Genomic DNA, 18809 nt, shown 5'->3' with positions numbered 1-18809 from the left:
TCTGGTTGTTCGAGCAAACCAGATGGGCGTTGGTGTTCAGCTTTTACCTTAGAACAAGTCAGGCATCTAGCTACGAACACAGCAATATCCTTCTTCATACCGGGCCACCAATAAGTAATGCGCAAATCCTTGTACATCTTATCAGCGCCAGGATGAACGGAATACCGAGATTTGTGCGCTTCACTCAGGATATCAGTTCGAAGATTCTCATCAAAGGGAATCCAGATGCGATTAAGATAACAGAGAATTCCACTCAGATTGGGCACAAAATGCGCTTCCGCGCCACACGCTAACTCGGCGCGAAGGTTACCATTACTGATGGATGCGCGCTGCGCGTCACGAATGCGCGATTCAAGGTTGCTTTGGATCGGCGCGAAGTGAAGCTGCGTGCGCGGCAAAATACAGTTAAGCTGGCAGGGTTTTCGGCTGAGCGCATCGGCTACCACATTAGCCTTACCAGGATGATACCGGATCTCACAATCGTAATCGCTGATGAGTTCGTTCCATCGGCGTTGCCTCATGTTGAGTTCCTTTTGATCAAAGATATGCTGAAGGCTTTTATGGTCAGTGTAGAGGATACACTTAGTACCATAAAGGTAGTGTCTCCAGACCTTCAAGGCAAAAACAACTGCACCTAGTTCGAGGTCGTGAGTTGTATAATTCTTTTCATGAACCTTAAGTTGCCTTGATGCGTAAGCGATAACCTTGCCTCGTTGCATAAGAACACAACCGAGACCTTGGTTGGATGCATCGCAATACACGACAAAATCTTCATTACCCTCAGGTAGCGCAAGAACAGGAGCTTCACACAACAATCGCTTGAGCGTCAGAAAGGCTTCTTCTTGCTTCGAGCCCCAAATATACGGTTTACCTTTGTGTGTTAGAGCTGTTAAAGGCAAAGCGATCTTCGAGAAGTTCGAAATGAATCGCCGGTAGTAACCAGCTAAGCCTAAAAAGGAACGGATTTCGGTAGGAGTGGATGGCGTAATCCAGTTCTTGATTGCTTCAATTTTGGATGGGTCGACATGGATACCCATCTTGTTAACAACATGGCCAAGAAACTGTACTTCATCCGACCAAAATTCACACTTGGAGAGCTTGGCAAATAGCTGCTCGGCTCTAAGCTTTTGCAACACCAACTGAAGATGTTGCTCATGCTCGGCCTTGGTTTTGGAATAAATCAGAACGTCATCGATAAACACAATCACAAATTTATCCAAGAAAGGCCTACACACCCGATTCATTAGATCCATGAAAACGGCGGGTGCGTTGGTTAAACCGAAGGACATGACCAAGAATTCAAAATGGCCATAACGAGTTCGAAAAGCAGTCTTGGGAATATCTTCATCGCGGATGCGCAACTGGTGATAGCCAGAGCGGAGATCGATCTTGGAGAAACAAGAGGCACCTTGGAGTTGATCGAAGAGGTCGTCAATACGCGGTAAGGGATACCGGTTCTTAATGGTGAGTTTGTTCAACTCGCGGTAATCAATACACATGCGAAACGATCCATCTTTCTTTTTAACGAACAACACCGGAGCACCCCAGGGCGAAGAGCTAGGGCGAATGAATCCTTTAGCAGTCAACTCTTGAAGTTGGCTTGCCAATTCTTGCATCTCAGCGGGCGCAAGACGGTAAGGAGATTTAGCTACGGGGGAAGCACCAGGGACAAGATCAATACGGAACTCGACTTCACGAGCGGGAGGGATACCAGGAAGATCATCAGGAAAAACTTCAGGGAAATCACGCACAACAGGGATATCGCGAAGCTTCTTCTTTTCTTCAGCAGGTTTAACCACATGGGCTAAGAATGCAATACACTTCTTCCGCATGAGTCTTTGGGCTTCGGCGCAAGACATAAGTTTAAGACCGCGGGAGGGTTTCTCGCCGTAGATGTGAAGATCACCATTTTCTCGAGGTATGCGAATCATCTTCTTGGCGCAAATAACTTCGGCGCGATTATGCGTAAGCCAGTCCATACCAATGATAACATCAAAACTTCCAAGAGGCATGGGGATGAGGTTGATTAGAAAATCGTTTTCGTTAAGGTTAAGCGTGCAATCTTTAATCACGGAGTTAATTAAAACAGTTTCGCCATTAGCCAATTCAACTGAAAAATTTTCTTTTAAATCGTTGCGCGGTCGCGCAAGCTTCTGCTCAAACGCGCGAGAAATAAAACTTCGATCGGCGCCAGTATCAAAAAGTACAGAAGCATAAAATCCGTTAAGCAAAAATGTACCATTAACTACGTCATTATTCGCTTGCGCTTGGTGCGCGGTTATGTTAAAAGCTCGTCCGCGTGTCACTTGGTTCGAAATCTGGTTCACCGGATTCGCTTGCGTGATTTGCACTTGTAGTCTCGGGCACGCGTTCCGGAAATGACTGGGATCACCGCAGTTGAAGCACGATCTGGGTCGTGGGTTTTGGTAGGTTGGTTGTGGGTTCTGCGGGTAGACTGGTGGTGTTGGCGCGATTGGGTTGGCGGAAGGGACTCTACAGAACTCGGCAGAGTGACCAACGCGGCCACACCGGCTACATTGTCGACACGGAGTTTGGGTTGGGTGGTGAAGTCTACAGGTTGGGCAAAAGGGTTGGGTTCCTGTGTAAGGTTTCTTAGGTGGCGGGGCAGGGAGTGCGGGATTGGTTAAGGCATAGTTATGGACTACAGGAGGTGTTGGGTAGGCTGTCAGTGGGTTAGGCGTGTAAACTGGAGGTTGGTAGATGGGTTGCTGGACAATGGGCGGGTTGGTAAGCGCATAGGCTTTGCGCCTGCGCTTGAGGTTGTTACGGTTTGAGGTTTCTGGTTTGGTTTCTGTTGGTTCTGGGACAGTCTTGGTGGGTTTGGTCTTTTCTGTTCCCCGCAGGAACAGGGTTCCTGCTCTGACATGGTTGTCGCTGAGCACAGCGGCCAACTCGATGGCGTCAGAGAGGGTTACTGGGTTTCTGGCCCATACAGAATCTTGAATTTCCATGGGGAGACCCCCAAGGAATTTCTCGATGGCTCGGCGGGAAGGGGTAACAAGGTGAGGGACAAGCAGGCTTAGTTCATGGAAACGCGTCGCGTACTCGCGCGCTTCGCCACTGTACTGCTTAAGATTCCAAAATTCTTCCTCCAGGCGCTTTACCTCGTTGGGAGGGCAGAATTCTCGCGTCAGAATTTCTTTGAATTCCTCCAAGGGCATGCTAGAAGCAGTTTCTGCGCCACGCGCATGAGCTGCTCCATTCCACCATGTAAGCGCTCTAGATTCCAGGACACTAGAAGCATATAGGGTTCGTCTGTCTGAGGGGCATTGGGTGTGGAGGAAAGTGTTTTCAATTTTCTCAAGCCACTGGAGCATCACGGTGGCTCCTTCAAGACCTGTGAACTTTGGAGGGTTACCCGCGTTAAAGGACTTAATGTTGTAACCGGAGGTATTGTTTTGGCTCAAAGCTTGGGCTATTGCGGCGGCCATTTCCTGGGAACGTTGCAGCGAACGTCTTCGCGAGGCTTCTCTCCTCTGATGACGGCGGGATAGCGGAGGCATTCTATAAAAGTTTTAATTTTAGTTAATATCTTGGTTTTAGCGCAAAGTATCATCTTAATAAGCTTGGTTTCGCGGAGTCAGTTACTGTCAAAAGTTAAAGTAAAATAAATGACCCTAAATGCAGACTTAATAAAGGTAACAAATTCGAATCAAGAATCGACAATTCATGTATCACCATGACTTTCCGAATTCCCAATTTAAAATATACGAGCAAACGAGTATTGGGGATTGACGATTCATGTATCACCATGACTTTTCAATCCTCAATATAAAATATACAAGAAAATGAGTATTGGAGGTTGACAATTCATGTATCACCATGACTTTTCAAGTCTCCAACCTCAGAACATAATCGTAAATGGAAATTGAAAATCAACTATTCATGTATCACCATGACTTTTCGGATTTTCAAATCCAACAAACGAATATGTAAGTAAAATCAATAAAAATCGAAATTCAACAAAAATCGAAATATCGCGGAATAAAACATAAAATCATATACTGCGTCTGCGCAATCATATTCATAAATAACGAGTAATTAACAATAAGCGCGCAAACATGAGATTTCTCTCATGCGCGAGAAGGGACCCTTAGGTATACTAGGCCGTTACGTCTAACCACCTATCCTAAAGTCAACGAGCTCTGATACCAATCTGTAACACCCCGACCAAAGGCGGATTATACATCGGGGCGCCACATATTGTTTCATTACTCGTGACACTATTGGGTGTCAATATTTAATAAATACATTCATTCGCGCACACGCAAAGTAGACAGAAGATAACATAAATCAACATAAATCATTATATTATAAGGCAAAATATTCGAACAACAATAACATGTCTTGATACATTTTAATCTAGGTCCAAAAGTAAAAACGTCCTACGTGTCCACAAGCTCCAAATGTAGCTACAGCAAACCTGAACATGTGTTAAAATAAAACGTCAAACACTTGCGTGTTGGTGAGAAATCAAGTTTAATACAATACATAGATAACAATAAATCTGCGCGCAACACGTGTATGTCTGGTGTTTAACAAGGGTGTAATCAGATTGTGATCAAGCCTAAATAGATCATAGCTCATAGTTCATAGTTCAATCCGTGCTCCCAAATGAGCACAAAAACAAGAAAACATCTGTGCAAGTGTAAACAAAGAAAACCGTAAACGATAGGTCTCCCGTGTTCATCTAATGGATCCATGAAAACTGCGGAATAGGCCGAACAAAGCGGTTAATGATACACACATACAAATAAACAGCCAAGTAAACGTCCTCAACACATGGGATACTGCGCGACTAAAGTTCATAAACAAGTTTAAGACTCAAGTTTGTACGAACACATGAACATCCCAAGACATTAAAAATAAAAAGGGATTAGGTACGAGATTACTCACTTGATAAACGATGCGGTGTAAGATAAAGCAAGAACCAACTTTAAACAAGCACAAGTTAACCTATAATTAAGGGTTATTGTTTTAACGATTGGTTTTAAGTCTTGAATATAAGTTAGCATAATTAATAAGTAAATTATTATATATAATATATATTACTGGAAAAGCAGGGCAGAACAGGGAGGAAGACGGAGGCAGAGAGGGAGGCGGCAGAGAGAGCAAGGAGGAGGTTAAATTAAGTGTTTGTGTGTGTAGTGTTAGGAAATTAACATTATTATTTATAGAGAAACCCTAGGGAACACAATCCCTAGAAAAAGGGGAAAAGATCTCAAAAAGCAAAAGATTCCAAAAGTAAAAGATATCAAAAGATATGGCAGCTGCAGGGGAACAAGGAAAAGCTGACAGGTAACAGTAAACATGCATGGGCGGGTCAGATAAAGGTACTGGTCAAGCATGGAAAAGCAGATCTCAAAAGATAATGTCAGTCACTTTTTCTGTCAACCAATGGGGTTGGTGCGCATGCTGCGCCAAAAGTGGCTTTTCAGACATAGAATAGGTCAGGTCAACAGCACAGAAGATAAGACAACACAAAAGCAAACAGGCTGGATAAAACAGAAGAAAAGATAAGTCTAGCGCGAGAAAGCTGCGCGCGAGAAGGCTAAGGCGCGCCGCGGGAAGAATCACATTTCTTAGCGCGCTGCGAGAAGAGTTCGTCTCGCGAATCGCTGGAACAGCTGGTCATCACGCAGGCTTCCTTGTAAGGAGTCTGGCGCGTGGAACTGCGCAGACAACCTTAGGCGGGAAGAAACAAAGGACAAGGAGAGAGTTAGGAGAAAAAGAGGGAAACAAGGCTGAGGGGTTAAACAGGAGGGCGGGACGGCGACAAGAGAAAAGGAAGGCGGAAAGAAAGAGAGAGAAAGAGGCGGGAAGGAAAATATATTATTATTATTAAAAGTAAAATATAAGTATAAATAAATATTAAATCATAAAAGAAAGAGATCGGATAAGGGAAACGGGTACCTGGGTCGGGTCGGATTCGGGCAGATGTCACAACAACAAAGGTCAATACATATATTTCAATAAAATCCTGTTATTCAATTCTATACAATCAACCCAAGATTTCTTTAAGCCAATTACATTATCTTCAGTGAAAGTATAAATGGTTTTATTGATCCAAAACTTGTTTTTCCTTACAAGAATGTGCACAAGAGATAGTATTTAGAATGTAGATAAAAATATAAAAAATCTACACAGTTATCTATATAATTGAGACTGAAACTTTTATACTTAAGAACCTGGGATGGCAGCTTCTTTCAAAAGAAATAGATCTTCAAATCTTCCATTAGAAAACCAATTAAGGTAACCTGAAAGAAAAAGAAACATATTATCCATATAAGGACAATATATACAAATTATAAGAAATAGATGGGGGGTACGTTTAGCCTAACCAGATGGGTGTTGCTAAACGTACCCCCCTCCCCCTCATTTTTACTAAGCATACCCCCCCTCCCCCTCAAGTTATACATTAATACGATTCAAACCTTTGTTGTTTCTTTTTTATCATTTTGTTATCTTTTATTATTTTTATTTTTAAAACAGATTATTTAAGATTTTTTTGGTTTACTGTTTTTCTATAAAATGTTTTTTTTTTATTTTTTTTAAATAACAAAAAAAACATTTTTTTGTTATTTAAAATAAACATTTTTTATTATTCAAATTTTCTATAATTATTTTATTTTCTTAGAGAGTGTTTTTTTAAATATCTTTTAGAGATAGCTTGCATTTTTTAGTACAAATTTTATATTGTTTGTTAATAAAAAAAAAAGAAATAGTGCATTTATGAAATAAACCAGACAAATTTTATAAATAGAGAATCATGTATCTAATGTTAATGTGATATTTAATATTTTAACATAGATATAGTGTAGAGGGGAGTAATATGGAACTAAAAATTCAGGGGAGGGGGTATGACAAGTAAGAGAGGGGGTTACGTTTAGCCTAACCCGAAATAGATTTGTTAACAAGAGAGAATTGAATACCACTATTGAAAGACTTCGCATCCCCATTTGTTTCATCCACAAGGACCACTTAAGTGCCTCCAAAACCATATCATTCTTTTGAAAAGCAGCAATCAGATTAGTATATGTAATTCTATCAGGTGATATTCCATTTCTTCTCATTTCTTTAACCAAATCCACTGCATCTTCAACCATACCCGCGATCCCATAGGCCTTAATTAACGAGTTGTAGCTGCATAAATCCAGTTTTAACCCTGATTCCTTGAGTTCCATTAACACATCACCAACTTCTTCAATCCATCTTTGTTCTCCATATATATTAATCATAATATTAAATGTGTAATGATCTGAAACACAGTTTGATTCCTTCATTCTCAACAATACATTTTTAAACTTCTCCATTTCACCTGCTTTCCCATAAGCATCCAACATACAATTATAGGCTTCAAGAGATACAGAAAAACCCTTAAACTTCATTCTTTTTGCTATCGAAGCCATATTCCTTAAGTCTTTACCTTTTCCATACGCAGCCACAACGGTATTATAAGAAATAACATCAACCATGCCTTGTTTTCTAGCCATCCAAAACACTTGTCTCACCTTTTTAAAAAGACCAGATTTCGGGTAAACATCAAGAATTACATTGAAAGTTGTGGTATTAGGCGAATAACCGTGCTGACATATCGTTAAAAAGCCTAGAAAGTTCGTCAATAGGCAAAGCACGAGCACAACAATTAATGACACAATTATACATTTCTTGATCCCAACAAACTCCCGCCTTCAAGATTTTGTAGTACAAATCAGCTAATTTACTTACCATCCCCAATCTTTGATAAATTCTAAGCATATCTCGAAATAAGTATACATCTGGAACAATATTCTTCTGTTTCTCCATCTCATCAAGAACCGAAGATGCATCATTTAAGGATCCAGATTTCACATACATCCTTACTACTATGCTAAATGCTATCAAATCCAAAGCAACCCCTCTGGACTTTAGATTTATATAAAGTGTTTCCGCTTCGTTAAACTGATTCAAGCAGCTATAAACATCAATCATAGTGCACGTGATATGCAAGTTAGCTTCGTCACGTTTTGGCATAGACATGTATATCTTTATAGAATTATGAAGATGACCCAGCTCCTTACATGTACAAATTAATAGATGATATAAACTATCCTCAAACGTTTTATCATTCCATCTCTTAATCCCCAAAACTTTAATGGCATCATCTATCAAACCGTGTTTCACATAAGCCATTACTAGAATCGAACACGATGTTTGATTATTCAAGACATGATTGTAAAGCAAACCTTTGATAACACAAGGCACTTTATCAAACCGTTCCACCTTCTCGTACGCTTGCAAAACAATACTGAGAATAGATGAAAACTGGCATCCGATCGTTATCATATCTTCTATAATTCTCATAGCACCTGCGTCATCTCCATGTTTGGCTTGCAGATTGATCATTGTGTACAAATTTGATGAATTCGGTTTAAAACCTAATCTATTCATTTCATTATAATACCACTCTGCTTCTTTAAAGTTTTGCACTCGACCCCAACCTTCAATCAAGGTTCTGTAAGTGCTTTCATCCAGTTTCAAACCAGCAGACACAAGATTCAGGAATATTCTTTTGGCATCTTCCATGTTTGAGATTTTCCCATATCCGGTTATAAGCGTATTGTAAGCAACTATATGAGGCGGGAATCCAGCTGCACACATTGACGCCAACACGTTTTCAGCCTCGTCTAACTTCCCTTGTTGACTGTAAGCATTAAGCAAAACCAACCAATTTTCTTTATTCAAGATCACATTATCTTTTTTCAACAACTCAACAATCTTTTCTGACTTTTCATACAATCCAAGACGCATATACAGAGTAATCATAGCCGAATACGCACTATGACACACAATCCCAAACTTCCTCATTTGCGAAAACGCAAACTCCGCTTCTTCAACATTCCCACTTTTCTGGTAAAGACTCATAACCATCCCAAACGTAGCCACATTCGGCTGCACTCCATCATCCAACATCCTCTTAAACCACTTCGTCCCAGGCCCCACGAGCCCTCCTTTACAACAAGAGTAAATAACCGTGTTAAAAACCTGAAACCCAACTTCACAACTCGTCTCATCCCGCATCTCCCGAATCAACCTCTCCGCTCGTTCCCAATTCCGTCTCCTACCATAAACCCTCAAAACCAACTTATACGCACTCACATTCCGAAACAAATTAAACAACTTATATGGGCTTGAAGCTTTTGGGTTATAAGAAAAAGCTCAACGCTCATGCTACTAGCGTTTAATAAAAGCTACAAGCTTTTAGGGTTTATATTACATAATTAACCTTCCTCTCAACAAAAATACTTCGTCGTCATCCTTAACAAATTAAACTTGGTGTCAACAACCACTACAATAATCTAACAATTCCACTAATAAGAGGTAATTTTTATTCATGCATATACTCTGTTGTGTTTTTAACTTCCACTACCATGATAACCAGATGTCACGATCATAGTTTTGTTAATTTTAGTGGTGTTAAAGTTTGATTATTTTGAAGCAAATATTCTAATTAGTTATAGAACACTTCTATTTCAATACATATATATGGTTCGATGAGTAGTTTTTCTTATACGATCATATTATTTGTTCATAATAGGGGTGTTCACGGTTTGGTTTCAAACCATGAAACCATCAAAACCGGTCTTTGGTTTGGTTTCGCGGTCACTTTTCTTCTTTGAATATCGGTTGGTCGGTTCAAAAATTTTCAAACCGTAGTGAATGGTTCGGTTTACAGTTCGTACCAAAAACCGGCTAAATTGTAAGGGTGTTCTTGGTTCGGTTTCAAACCGTGAAACCGCCCAAACCGGTCATTGGTTTGGTTTCACGGTTGGTGTTTTACCTAACTTTCGGCCGGTTGGTTTCAATAATTTCAAACCGTAGCGAACGGTTTGGTTTACGGTTTGTACCGAAAACCAACCGTATGAAATCGGACCGGACCGGACCATAAGAATTTTATATATTAAAGTTTGAGATATTTCATGTAGATATACATTAGACATAATTAGAATTAAAAACTATAAGTTTAAACAAATCAAATTATCAAAAGTAAACTAACCTGTTTATTTCGTTCACAATTCAGTAGCTTTAGTTTGTTTTTAAAATTGTGGGCTTCCAAACATAGTAATTCTCATAACTCATTTTATTAGATCATTATATATTGTTGTTTATAAGTGCCCATGGATTTTGTGTCATGTGACTGATGTTGAAATTGATTATGTTCCTCTTGAAGTTGCGTATGTATCAAGGTTCTTTTAATTGTTTTGTAAAAATCGTTTATTTTGGACATGTTTTATAAACGCCCAATGAGCCCAAACCGTGAAGCTAAACCGTTACTAACGGTTTGGATTGGTTCGGTTTAAGAATTCCACAGTTTGGTTTTGGTTTACGGAAATAAAAACCGTTACTAATGGTTTGGTTTACGGTTTAACCTAAAAACCGTAAAAACCGGACCGTGAACACCCCTACTAATGGTTTGACTTGATACTACGTTTGAGTATCTGATAAAATATAGAGGTGGAAACATGGGTGTATTAATTATTTTGTGTTTCAATTATTAGAGGGGAAAAATGTGTTTCAATTATTGATGTCGGCCTTAGCTTATAGGATGGATAGATAGCTACTAGTCTAGTTACTTGACTAATTTTGCAATTGTATATATATATATATATGTATGCACGGTTGGTAGATGGATTCCAAAAAAGAGAAAGGGAAAAGAGAAAATTGGACAAAAGAAATGGTATTAGAATTATGTCAGTACCTAAAAAAATATATCACGAAGCATGGTCGAACTTCCTCATTCAAATGGGTTTCTCTTCAGCCAGAGTTTGAAAAAGTTATAAATCATAAATTCATTAGTGAAAGCTATGAAGAACAAGTATGACGGAATGAGAAAAGAGTACAACCTTTGGAAGTCACTTAAGAATGGAGAGACTGGTCTAGGTTGGAATGCTAGTACTAGGCAACTTAATTGTTCTGATGAATGGTGGAAAATAAAAATCCAGGTGACATAATATAACTCATTTATATATTTAAATACCGTATAATATTTAAGTCATAATGATAACTAACGATTCACCATTATATTATGTAGGAAAACTCGAAAGTTCTAGCAATTCAAAATAATCAGCCATCTATACAACTACAAGAAGAGTGGGATCAATTATTCGGAGATGCAGTTGCTAGTGGGGAAAATTGTGTGGCACCCTCTATGGATCCAACGACATTCAGTGAGGTGCATGTTGAGAACCTTGAGGATGACAATATTGAGGTAGGTGATGATGCAAATGCTTATCATGTATACAATGATACACTTTCTAATCTAGAAAACTTGGAAACTCAAGGAAACAATTTCTACGTTGACTTTTTGAATGAAGTAAGTCAACCTAATGCATCAACATCAAGCCCAAGTGAGGTAGCAAAAAAAATTGAGAAGCCTACTAAAGTAAACACTAAGCCTAAACCTGTTAAGATGAAACGTAAAGGAAGAGACTCATTGGGAGCTTCAATGCTTAAAGACCATTTAACTCAAAGTAATATGTATTAACAACGTGCTCTAGAAATATTAGAATCAGATTCTTCCAAACTTAGTCAAAGTACTAAGTTTAGTATTGAAGGTGCTGTTGGTGTGCTTAACCAGATGGTAGATGCAGGATTAATGAGAGAAGATGAGGAGTTGTGGTTATTTGCAATGGACTTATTTGAAGATCCCATGAAAAGAGAAATGTTTATAAACATGCGACATGATCATAGTAGGTTAGCGTGGTTGCAACGAAAGTAAAGGGTTACTGACTAAAGTTTTCTTTGAGAGCATGTTATGAAGACATTATTGTTTCTATTTATTTGAACTTTATTGCTCTTGGATTGATTTATTGTTTTTTTTACCTTGATGTTTTATTGACGTGACTATGGAAGTTATTTGATATCTTTTATTTTAATTTGTATTTTTGCAAGAATATTATTTACGTCTTTATATGTTAATCTATTTATGAGTTTATCTTTGAGCTATTTATGTGTTTATATGTTAAGCTGATATTGATTTATTACCAGGTTTCTTATGGATAATGAAACAAGCAAGAAGAAGCACAAATTGCATTGTTATAACTTTTTGTTGGATTCAACTTGTACAAGTGATCTAGTTGTTGCATACTTTTATAAGTATATATACAAGGAACCATGTATGGCATCATCACAAACGGGACAGGCTTGGATAATGGAAGTTTTAAATGGCAATCCTATACGATGTGTAAATGCATTCAGAATGCATCCAAACGTGTTTATGAAATTATGTAGAGAGCTTGATTCAAACTATGGATTGCAATCGAGTGATAGAATGCCAACTTTTGAGAAGGTGGGGATATTTCTGTATACATTGGCATTGGGTTTATCTAACAGGGATGTTGGGGAGCGTTTTCAACGTTCTGGGGAGAGTATTAGCAGAGCATTTCATGAAGTTTTAGAGGCAATAACTGGTGGAGATAAAGGTTTTCAAGGTCTAGCACGCGACATTATAAGACCAAAAGATACAACTTTTCAATTTGTACCACCTCAAATATTGAACGACAACAGATACATGCCGTATTTCAAGGTATTAAATTGATTAATGCCATTCATGCTTGTGTACTTTTTTACTTAACTAATTTCAAATTATATTTAGGATTGTATTGGATGTATTGACGGTACACATATAGGGGCCTGCATCTCAGAGAGTCAACAACTACCTTATATTGGTAGAAAAGGGGTGCCAACTTTCAACGTAATGGCAACATGTGATTTCGATATGTGTTTCACATTCGTATCAATCGGGTGGGAGGGATCAGCACATGACACACGTGTTTTTATTAACGCGACCCGAAATAGTAAATTCAACTTCCCACACCCACCTGAAGGTAATATTTGAAACTGTTTACATATATATATTTGGAATTGTTTCATTTTACTCTTTAATAAATTTCTAACGCCTTTTGTTTTTTAACTCCTTTATCAGGTAGATATTATTTGGTTGATAAAGGATATCCAGGCAGAAATGGATACCTTGTTCCATATTCGAAGACAAGATATCATCAATCTCAATTTCAAAGAGAGCCCCCGAATAATATGCAAAAAGCTTTCAACCGTTCACATTCATCTTTACGCAGTTATATTGAGAGGTCCTTTGGAATTTTGAAGAAACGATTTAAGATAATTGGTACAATGCCCAAGTATAGCGTGCACACACAAATTGATGTTATCATGGCTACATTTGCACTGCATAACTATATACGTAATTGTCAAGAATATATCTTGTTTACTACAATGGAGCAACATCCAAACTACATACCACGAGATGAACTGGATGATATTAGTAACCATGAAACAAACGCGAATGGTCTATTTGAAGGAACAACGAATGAGATGAAGTAGGTTCGCAACAATATTGCTACTTTGATATGGAATGCACGACATTAATGAGTTAATAGTAGTATATTATGGTCTTGACTGTTTGTTAGTGACTATGTTTTATTTAATTGAAAATGACCATGTTTTATTTATTTGTCAGAACTTATATATATATATATATATATATATATATATATATATATATATATATTATATGTGTGTGTGTGTGTGATTACATTTAGTATTATGTTTTTTAGTTATGTCCATTTTGGTTATTTTATACATTTTACTTAAAGCTCCAGCTACTCTGCCAAACACCTAAATAAACTAAAAGGCTACAGTTACTAGCTACCAGCTACAGCTTCCAGCTACTAGCTTCCAGCTACCAGCCACCAGCTTCCAGCTAACAGCTACCAGCTAGTTTTGCCAAACATACCCACAGTATATACAAACAAATTTTAAATAATAATAACATTTTTATACGAGCTCGTGTGACCTCATACGACCTCTCTGTGTGTAAACCAGTAAACAAACTCAACGGTTAGCATCTCTTTAATGTCACAAACCAGAACAGTTTAACTCGTTTATCTAATCAACTCAACAGTGTTGGTGGGTCGTAGATGGGTTAGCGGTTGTAACTGGGTTTGTTATCAAGTTGTAAACGGGTTCGTGAGTTGTATTAGTTGAGTTAAACGGGTTGTAAATGAGTTACTTTGACCTTATAAAATATTATTTTTTATTCTAAATGTAAGCAGGTTGGCAGGTCTACGTGTTAACTTAAATGGGCTAACATGTCAACATAAACACGACTCGTTTCCTCATAGCATCTCCAATGGTTCCTTGCTGGCACCATTTGAAATCAAAAACAGAACCAACAAACTCTGGGCCCTATTGAAGTGGTGGTGTTTGACGATAATAGTTTGTGGACAAACTTGAAAGAACCATTGAGAGTTGGTCTATTTAAATTCCAACTCACATATGTTTTTTTACAACACACACATTTAAATCAATATCAACCAAATAAGGGAAAATGTGGTGATGAGGTGACGGTTAGAAACAAGGACGCGTAATAACCGCCAGAACAGAACTAAATGTCTTTCTACCATTTGCCTTTGATACATTTGGTTTCCTGGCCCCAGAAGCTGGGAAATTTTTGAGTAGGGTTCAGCGCATCGTACACGGAACCTCTTCAGCTTCTAGGTCCCAAAACTTCGTTTTTAGCAGGATTGGCTTTGCTATTCAAAAGGGGGTTGCGGCGCAGCTTGTTGCCCGTTTGCCTGCCCCTCTATTGTAATCGTTTTATAAAAAAATATTAAAATAAAAAAAAAACATTTAAAATCTAATGTGACATGTTAAGTTGGCCATAGGTTTGGTGACAATGTGACTTCCATTATTATCTTTGTGTTGTTTTATACCAAAAAAAAAAGTTGAATGAAGAGAAAGTAAATTGTAAAGTTTGTATTACTGGCAAAGATATTCCTAAAAACCCTTTGAAGTCTATTATAAATTCCTAATTTCCTATGTAGTTGACAAATACATAAAGAACATACCATATTGTGACAAAAATGAAATTGAATGTAATTCAGTTTCACTCTTTTGTGATTTTACAAGTAGACATTATTTTCTTAAGGGGAAAAAAATAACAAATAAATACTAGTGCACACTGTCACCAATAGTCTCCACAAGAACACTTGCCGTCTTCAAATTGATGAAATCTATTAGCATCCCTAACAACTATCACCCTTTTAGTAACCTTAGAAACAAACTTAGTAAAATTATGACAATCAATACACACCCTAAGATTCTTCATAATCCTAATCTCACTCCCACTCTCCGTGTTCAAAATCCCGAACGCGATCGCCAACTTCTCGCTATGTACATTAACCATCAACTCCTTTTCTTCGTCTTCGACATCATGCAAAGCGGTAACTGTATCCGTTTGAAATCCCGCCTCCTTCATCTTCCCCATTAGCCTCTCCAGCATTGCGTAAATCGCCTCGGTTTGGTAATGAGACCGTTGACCCGACATGAACACATGTGGGACTTTGTTGACTTCTATTAACGTGCAACCCGGAGTCTTAATAAGATTTTGATTCTTCACCGACTGTCTGACGAATGCAGCTTCGTGATAGTTCTTGTTATCAATGTGAATGTTCGAGAGTAGGACGTGATACCCGACGTTTTCTGGGTCTAAATCGAATAACTTATCGGATGCTAATCGGGCCATATTGGTGTTTTTATGAGTCTTGCACGCGCTAAGAAGCGCGCCCCATGTTTCCGGGCCTGGGTCAACGGGCATGTTGTTGATAAAAGTCAACGCCTTTTGTAAGTCTCCCGATCGGCCGTATAAGTCAACCATGCACGCGTAGTGCTCGGGTAAGGGGTTGAACCCGTGATCTTGAACCATTTTGTGGAAGATATTCTCGCCTTCGGTTATTAATCCCGCGTGGCTACAGGCGTATAAAACCGAAACGAAAGTGACCCCGGTTACGGGTACGTTAGACTCCACCATTTTGGTGAAAATATCGAGGGCATCGTGCGCGTGCCCATGGAGACCGTAGCCCGAGATCATCGCGTTCCATGTGACCGGATTCTTTTGAGGAATTTTATCAAACAATTGGCGGGCGTCTTTAATGCTTCCACATTTCGCATACATATCGATTAACGCGGTTGAAACATAAACATTCGACTCGAAACCCTCGTTGCTCGCTAACTCGTGAACCCGTTTCCCTAAACTTAACGCGCCGAGTTGAGCACACGCGGAAAGAATGCTAGTAACCGTCGTCGGATTCGGGGCAATCTTGAATTTTTGCATTTCTTGAAACAATGTAATCGCATCATCGGTTAAACCATTTTGGGCATAACCGGATATCATAGCATTCCATGCTTCTAAGCTTTTATTTTTGGTTTCATCAAACAACTTTCTTGCTGAATCAATCTCGTTTAATCGACTGTAAACCGTTATCAACGCGGTTGCAACCGAAGTTCTGGAAATCAAATTGCTTTTCAAACTAAAACTATGTATCGTGCCCGTTAGAATCAAGTGACCGAACGGGTAAAACACGGGAATCAACCCGACTATAGTACTCGAATTAACTCTATGCTGCAAACCCATTACTCGTTTAAAAAGATCAACTGCATACGCAGTCTCTCGGTTACAACTAAACCCAGAAATCATAGCATTGTACACAATAATATCCGGTACCTCAATCTGTTCAAACAACCGTCTAGCTGTTTCCATATCCCCACACTTCGCATACAACGAGATAAAACCCGTAACAACATGAATATGCAAACAAAACCCGAGCTTAACCGACAGCCCCTCAACCGCCATCCCGACTTTCAACTCGCGCAACTCCGCCGCAGCAGTAAGCACGGCCGCAAAACTAGTCGAATCAAACCGCACCCCTCTCACAACCATCCCCTTAAACACCACCACCGCCTCGTCAAAACACCCGTTCTTAACAAACCCGGAAATCATCGTGTTACACGAAACCGTATCCGGTTCAGGCATTTCATCAAACACCTGGTGTGCATACCCCACATTCCCAAAATTCAAATACATATCAACAATTGCTGAACCCACAAACACATCCAACCCAACCCCACCAACAACCGCCTGTCCGTGAAGAACCGAACCCAGCTTCGGACAGTGGAGTTTCGATACAGCCGATATAACAAACGCGTAAGTAAACCCATCTGGAACAAGGGATTTGCGTAATTTTTGATACACGGATATCGAATTTGAGTACTGGGTGTTCCGGGAAAGTGATCGGATGATGACATTGTACAAAAAGAGATCTGGGTTTTTGAAATTGGAGCATATTAACGTTGCGTCTGAGATATTGGCGAAATCGGAGTGTTTTTGGATGAGTTTTGTGATCAATGGTAAGTCGGATTGGTAGTTGTTGATTATTATTTGGGCGTGGGTTTGCCGGAGGTGGGATATTGTGACGGTGGTGTTGATTAAGTTCAGGAAGAAGTTCCGGTCACGTTTGCCGATGGCTCTGTGAATCATTTGGTGGTTTTGTGTTTGGCGGCGAATGGGGACAAGTTTTAAGATTTGAACGACTCATGCTAACGGGAGAGCTCGGCTCGTTTCGAGCTATATTAATTTTTAAAGTTCGAACTTGGCTTGTGAGTAGATTTATAAGGCTAAGGGTAATGGGGTTTGGTTGAGCTCCAAGTGATCCAATCAAAACCTGAAACGTAAGCGATGACATGACCCTATATCAAGCCCCTCAACCAAGCCCCAGAGGGTGTAGTGGTCCAGGTGATCTGGGGCTTAATCCAGCTTTTTTATTTATTTTTTGTTATACACATAATTATAATTTAAAATACTTCATTAAAACATAAATAAAAAGGAAAATAAAAACATAAATTTAAAATACATAAAATAGTTTTTATTTTTTTTCCGCCAATTTCTTCCGAATAATATACTTTTCTTCCTCCATTATCGCTAACTTCGCTTACGCAAAACCTTAACCAAGGGGAGCTTGAACTTCCTATCTTCCGCTTACGTGAAACCTAAACCGAAAACCGTGCAACATGCGGGGTCAGAATACTAGTTATTTATTCAGAAAACTAGTTATTTATCAATGAACTTATATTTTCTCACTCATAATTTATTGAATAAATAATATCTATAAAAAGTTTATATATAAACGGTTAAGTAAAAATGAAATTATAAAAATAAAAGTTTTATCTTTTATTTTTCATCGAGTTTAAACCAAGATTATAAAAAAATGTTTTTCGAAATTGTTTTTATGTTAATGTAAAATAAAGTTTTATTATTAAGAAAAATTGGTTTTAAATAATCTCAACTATGCCATACTGGCGTCTACCAGTCTCAATTTAACGTGACGATCCCAACTAAAGGCATATATGTTTTCAACAGTCCACGACTAACGAAAGGTTAACTCTGTTGGTTTTAAGCTGCGTTGGCACGCCTTGTTGTCAAAAAACATCGTGACAGCATTTCTTTGCGTCTAAGGACATATGGGTCATTTACCTAGTAAGAATATTTAAATAAAATAAACAAAAAGAAATTAAGTAGTTTTTAAACCCTCTCTTTCTTGTTTAACCAACCGTAGCCTACTACCATTATTCAGGCACACCACCACCTTCAAACTAAAAGTCCAGTGTCACGACATTACAAACTAGTAATGACCTACTACTTTCCATTCATAAAAATCTTTAAAGTTTTGCAAAAACAACCATAACCAATTGATTCTCAGAATTTTGTCAAAAGATCCCAATCTGGTTGTTCTCTATCTCATCAATAGACTACCCAGATTCACATTGATCCAATTCTGGAACCAAATTTAGGTGCAGGTGGTGGTGCAATGCTGGAAGATGATGGCAGGTTCTGGCGGTGGTGGCGTTTACTAGGTCCGTGTCGGGTAGAGTTTGGTCGGACTTGCTTAGAAGTA

The 18809-nt window shown here is 38.7% G+C and overlaps 1 protein-coding gene and 2 pseudogenes across 1 annotated transcript; 1 reads left to right on the top strand and 2 right to left on the bottom strand.

The window, feature by feature from the left end:
* Positions 1-6033: 6033 nt before the first annotated feature.
* Positions 6034-9455, bottom strand: LOC143587254 (pentatricopeptide repeat-containing protein At4g30825, chloroplastic-like). Its single transcript, XM_077068597.1, is given in 4 exon segments — positions 6034-6278; positions 6954-7611; positions 7613-9197; positions 9431-9455. Coding segments are annotated over 4 exon segments (2319 nt in total). The 3' UTR covers positions 6034-6227.
* A 1232-nt stretch (positions 9456-10687) lies between these two features.
* On the top strand, positions 10688-11794 carry LOC143587258 (uncharacterized; annotated as a pseudogene).
* A 3189-nt stretch (positions 11795-14983) lies between these two features.
* LOC143587257 (pentatricopeptide repeat-containing protein At4g30700 pseudogene) lies at positions 14984-17456 on the bottom strand (annotated as a pseudogene).
* Positions 17457-18809: the final 1353 nt, after the last annotated feature.

This window comes from Bidens hawaiensis, unplaced genomic scaffold, assembly GCF_021521415.1.
Source record: "Bidens hawaiensis isolate Kalapana, Puna unplaced genomic scaffold, B.hawaiensis_p1.1 tig00035432_1, whole genome shotgun sequence".
Taxonomy (NCBI): Eukaryota; Viridiplantae; Streptophyta; class Magnoliopsida; order Asterales; family Asteraceae; genus Bidens; species Bidens hawaiensis.
This window is presented reverse-complemented; position numbering and strand designations above follow the sequence as displayed.